This window comes from Halyomorpha halys, unplaced genomic scaffold (genome assembly GCF_000696795.3).
Source record: "Halyomorpha halys isolate HHAL.00 unplaced genomic scaffold, Hhal_1.1 Scaffold180.1, whole genome shotgun sequence".
NCBI classification, from domain to species: Eukaryota; Metazoa; Arthropoda; class Insecta; order Hemiptera; family Pentatomidae; genus Halyomorpha; species Halyomorpha halys.
Window position 1 is genome coordinate 679,778 of NW_027107549.1, and position 5,148 is coordinate 684,925.

General features: G+C 25.5%; 1 protein-coding gene across 1 annotated transcript in view; it reads right to left on the reverse strand.

Annotated features, from left to right (window-relative positions):
* The window catches only part of LOC106679155 (aminopeptidase N), a gene marked incomplete in the record, with an annotated part of 65,548 nt that extends 61,316 nt beyond the window's left edge, over positions 1–4,232 (reverse strand). The window contains 1 exon segment of the mRNA XM_067045904.1: positions 3,776–4,232. Coding sequence (XP_066902005.1) covers positions 3,776–4,215 — 440 coding nt within the window.
* Positions 4,233–5,148: the final 916 nt, after the last annotated feature.

The following is a 5,148-nucleotide window of genomic DNA, read 5'->3' on the forward strand; positions in this document are numbered from 1 at the left end:
TTAGTCTTGTATGAGGATTCCATGTCAGTCGTTTGTCGAGATGTAGTCCTAAGTAACGGATCTGTTCGACAGGAATAAGTGGGGTATTATTAAAGGATATTGTAGGGGAAGAGGTCATGGGTTTACGTCGAAGGGTAAATGTGATTTATTGGAATTGACAGAAAAATAAAGTTTAATTTTTCTTTACACCTCTTTAATATTTTAGTGGAAAATTCGTGATTTGATTATTTTTTTTTTCAGTCTAAATCGTAGAATAGTAGACTGGGCGCCAATTTAAAGCAGAGAATATAATAGGTACGTACATAAGTAATTATTGGAGGGTACTCAGTTCGTAACAATAGTCATTATATTCATCTCACCTTAATAGATTTAACTATATATATCATCATCTTCTATCAACTAAATAAAATCAAAAGATGAAGTCATAAATTATGGGACCCTCTATGCGCACGATATGACAGAAGGTTGGAGAGGTATATAAAATTGCCAAACTACGGTAAATTCACGAATGCACAAGCTTAAGGATTGGTAACTTGGATTGGCCTGATAGACTTTGAATGGTAACTTGAAATGGCGATCGTTTTGAGCGCTTGTGGCGCTTCCACACGTTTGAACTGAGTGGTTTTACACGTTTGCCACTTGTCCCAAATCCAAGACTTGTACAAATTCTTGGTAAACAAAGGAATCAACAAACATCAATAACCAATCGCTTGTTTTTTTTCGGCTATTTCATTCGATTTTCTCTATTTTCATTATAAAATTAAGATAAACGAAATTAAATGAAACGTAAATATGAGCGATGTAGGTTGTAGATTATAAAAATTCATATAAATAGTACTATTACAGTAAAAATATAAGTTTAGAAAGACATTATATATTTCGGTTATTAAGTTAACAAATATCATTAAAAGTCTAGAACGAAGGTTGAATTTATAGGTTATGTAGTACTATTTATATGAATTTTTATCTTCTGCAACGTACTTATCTCATATTTACGTTTCCTTTAATTTTCCTCATGTTTATTTTGTTCTTTTTTATAATGAAAATCGTGTAAATCGAATTTAATAGCCGACAAAAGACACAATAACACACAAAAGAGTGAAAACCTAATTTTATTTTATCGATTTCTGAACTAGTCTTAACCGATCGGCTTTTTATGATAAAATTATCAGGTCATGGTGAATGCCACAAGTGAAGAAACATTTCCAGTCTCTCTAATTTGCAATTTAAATAAGAGATATTCTGCTGATCTGATATTTATATTTAAATTAAACCCGAAACGATCTTTACTGTTAACTTGTTTAAATTTACATCTTTAATTTTTTATTCAATGAAAAAAAATATGTAAATAGAGCTTAAGCTGCTTCGGTATTTTGTTTTATTTCTTTGGTCTCGGAGAGAGTTGTTAAAGAAATGAAAGAAAAATATTCAAAAACCCTTATATTCTACATGTTTGCCACTTGCCGCAAATCTAAGACTTGTACAAATTCTTGGTAAACAGAGGAAGCAACAAATGTTGGTACGCAAATGCTTCCTTCTTTAGCAAGCATTTTAGTACAAGAGTCGGAATGAAAAAAAGTCAGTTATCTCACCCTAATTTCTGATTACATTAATAAAAACTATGTATAATTACTAGTCTAGATTGATGAGTCTGCCAAGTATAGGTAGGGGAAATAAAAAATGGAGGCTGTTTCAAAACCTTAAAAAAACTTTAATTTTTCATTCGGAGCTCTATATCTTAAAAACTAACAACACTAGAAAATCTAAGAGAACATTATTTAGTAAATTTTCTGAAATATTAGCCCTAAAAGAGCTTTTTACGTCGAATAGTTCTCGAGATATAGCTTTTTAAAAAGCAGAATTTCTTAAAAATCTACTGAAAGAGTAACTAACTATAGTTAATTTATTTTGAAAAATCTATATTTCAGGAACTATGTGACGTACAGATGTCTATTAGCACTCAAATTAAAACTAGTTTAATGAACTATAAAGAAGTTTATGACCTTTACCTTCGTAGGAATAGTAGTTTTCATGATATTTTCTATTTAAATTTAATATTTACTTACTGCAATTACTTTAATATATTGATATTTAAATACGACTAAACAATCCGAATACTTTTGTATTCGAATATTTGAAATATTATTTCAATCAAATCAAAAATTAGTCAAATTCAAAATTATTCGAATACAATATTATTCAAATAACAATTAGATTTTGGTTTTGTATTTCTCTCATTTTTTACCATTTTTGATTTCTAATGTATGAGGGTACCATTACACATTTTCAGACGGTAGAAAACAAAAATCTCTTTCTTAAGACACAGAAACCAAAAAATGCTATCGATTTTAAGATCGCGTATCGATTTATTTTAACTCCAGATTTCCAATGAATTATCATGGAATAAAAGACATGTTTAATTAATTATTTTTATCATTGCACAATTATTACATTTCATAATAAATATCCTTTAAATAATTAGATCTTTGGTTGCAAATTTAAGAAATAAACACTAAAATGATATAATGAAGATTTCAAATTTAATTCTATAAACACAATTATAAAGTTTTTCTTAGTTTACTGAATTCTGAGTAAAAACATTATAATAAAAATTACTGAATTCCTATGTTAATCCTATTAAAAATGTTTTTTCATCCACAGAATACCAACAAAAATCAATTAGTGAATTAAAAAAAGGAAGTTCTCAAATTCTATGCACAAAACAATAGTTGCCATAAACAATGAACTGTTGAAAGGGAAATTATAATAAATGAAAAAAGCACTCTTTACAATTAGTACTTAATTATTTAATACACTGTTCTATAAAATTCAACTGATATAACTGACATTTTCAATAAAGCTTTAACAAAAATATATACAGGAAAAAATTACCAAAAACAAGAATTTAATTGTTTAATTACTACTCTCAAGGTAAGGTCATCGGAATACTGTTTCATTCACACAGGAATAAACATCTATCTTTTTTCCTCATCAACATGTTGTTATACTAATAGATATTTTAATTAATTTAAGTTTTCTAAATTACTGTAACTATCTAAAAAAAAAATAATTTGAGTTATTTAGATTAATTTAACAATGAAGAAGTTTTGCTTGATTTTTAAGTAGTAAATTCAAAATATATGACTTTAAACAATTAATTATATTTTATTATCATAAAATATAGAGAAATAGAATTGATTATTTTCAGAAACTAAATTTATGAAAATAATTACCTAATATTTACTATTCCTAATAAAAAAGTAAATAAATAAAAATATTAAATGTTTTTGTAATTTTTTTTTTTAATTCATTTCAATTTTACTTTATTACAATGAAAATGATAACTCTTTCATTAATAGATCTTAATAACCTAGTTTTTGCAGATAAACATATAAAAACAGTTAGTATTTTTTGTTGTATACTCATTTGTTTTTCTATCAAGCAATTAATTGAGTTCATTTATCTAATACTATAATATCAATATATTTACCTATAATATTGTAGAATATATCATAAAAACATTAAATAAAAACAGTAGAATTTTTCAAAAATTTATATCATGTGGTTTATCATATTTTTCCTCCCAGAATATTTGAGACAAATTGTATACTTAAGTTAAATTAATTTTAATCAACTGAATATTCTTCTATAATTTTATAAGATAGAAATATAAAAATTTATTACTAACCACTTTCTATTGACAAAAGAGAGAAATAATTTGTTTTGAAAAACTTAACAATAAACTGCTTCAATTAAATATTAAAATCATACATACTCTTTTTTTCCATTATCTACATAGCTTGACCTGTAGAGTCCGCTTCCATCTTCAGTTATATTTCCTTGATAATTGAAATTTATAGCATATATTCTTCCCTTTGCAAAATACTGCGAAGGTTGGATAAGAATTCTTTCAAGATCTTTATTTTCGAGCACTTGAGTAATTTGAATCGCATTACCAGTATCATCTCCGATCGAACTATAAATGGGGTCTATTAAAAGATTTTTCGAATTTAATATCAACGTCTGAAGATTTTTAAGAGGTCTAAAAGTAAATGTTAAGTTTCCGATAAAGGTAAGACTGTCTAAATCTGGATTCAAAGTTAGTTTGTATGAAATTGGATAAACGTCAAATGGTAATCTATAGTCTTCATTTTTTAAAACTTGAGAAAATACTGGAAGAAGCAGAGCTAAGAGTACTGCACCCTGGGACCACATGTCACTGACTGACTCAATCTTAGAACCACTTCCTCTTATATGTGCCTGCATGGAACAATCACTGGTTTCTTCCTACTCTAGTTACTCTAATATTACAAATTAGTTTTTAGGAATAGAATAATAAAAACTTCATAACTAATTTAAATTCATAAAAATACATATAATTATTTTTATGAAAAATACATATAATTATTTTTTTCTCCTCTGTAGTAAGCCCTACAGAAGAGGTGTATATTTTAAATAATTTGTGTATAAATCATTCAAAAAGCATATATATTATATACATACAATGTTATTAGAATATTATAAACAACATAAAGAACAATACAATAGAAAGAGAAATACAATATACAATACAATAGAAAAAACATAAAACAAAACAAGAAGAGGTGAGAGATAATAGAAAATAAAATGGTAAAATAAATACAATACAACTGAAAATAAAATAAAATGAATGAATAAATGACATAACAGATGTTTTTTTAATTATCTAAAAGATGCTTTTTTAATTAATTATTTTTTATTTACTTTTTCATACATCTACCTAACTATAGAAAAGTACATTTTTATATCTTTAAGAAAAATAAAACACTATATTATGTTTTAATTAATAATAATAAACAATAAATATGTATAAAACACTAATAATATGTATTAGATAATAATAAATCAATTGAACAAAAGTCATATTAAAAAGAAGAACAAACTTGAAACTATTTAAAACAGAAAAAAGAGTATAAAACAACTTTATTAAAAATATTGAAAGGTCGTCACTCCACGCATTAACATTGCAGGTATATATATATACTGTTGTATTAGTAATTATTTATTAATTTTTATAATTAATAATTAAGAGTAAAATTGGAAATAACGAATAAATAGGGACAATCTTAATACAATTTTTGAACTAAGTAATTTAAAAACACAATGCAG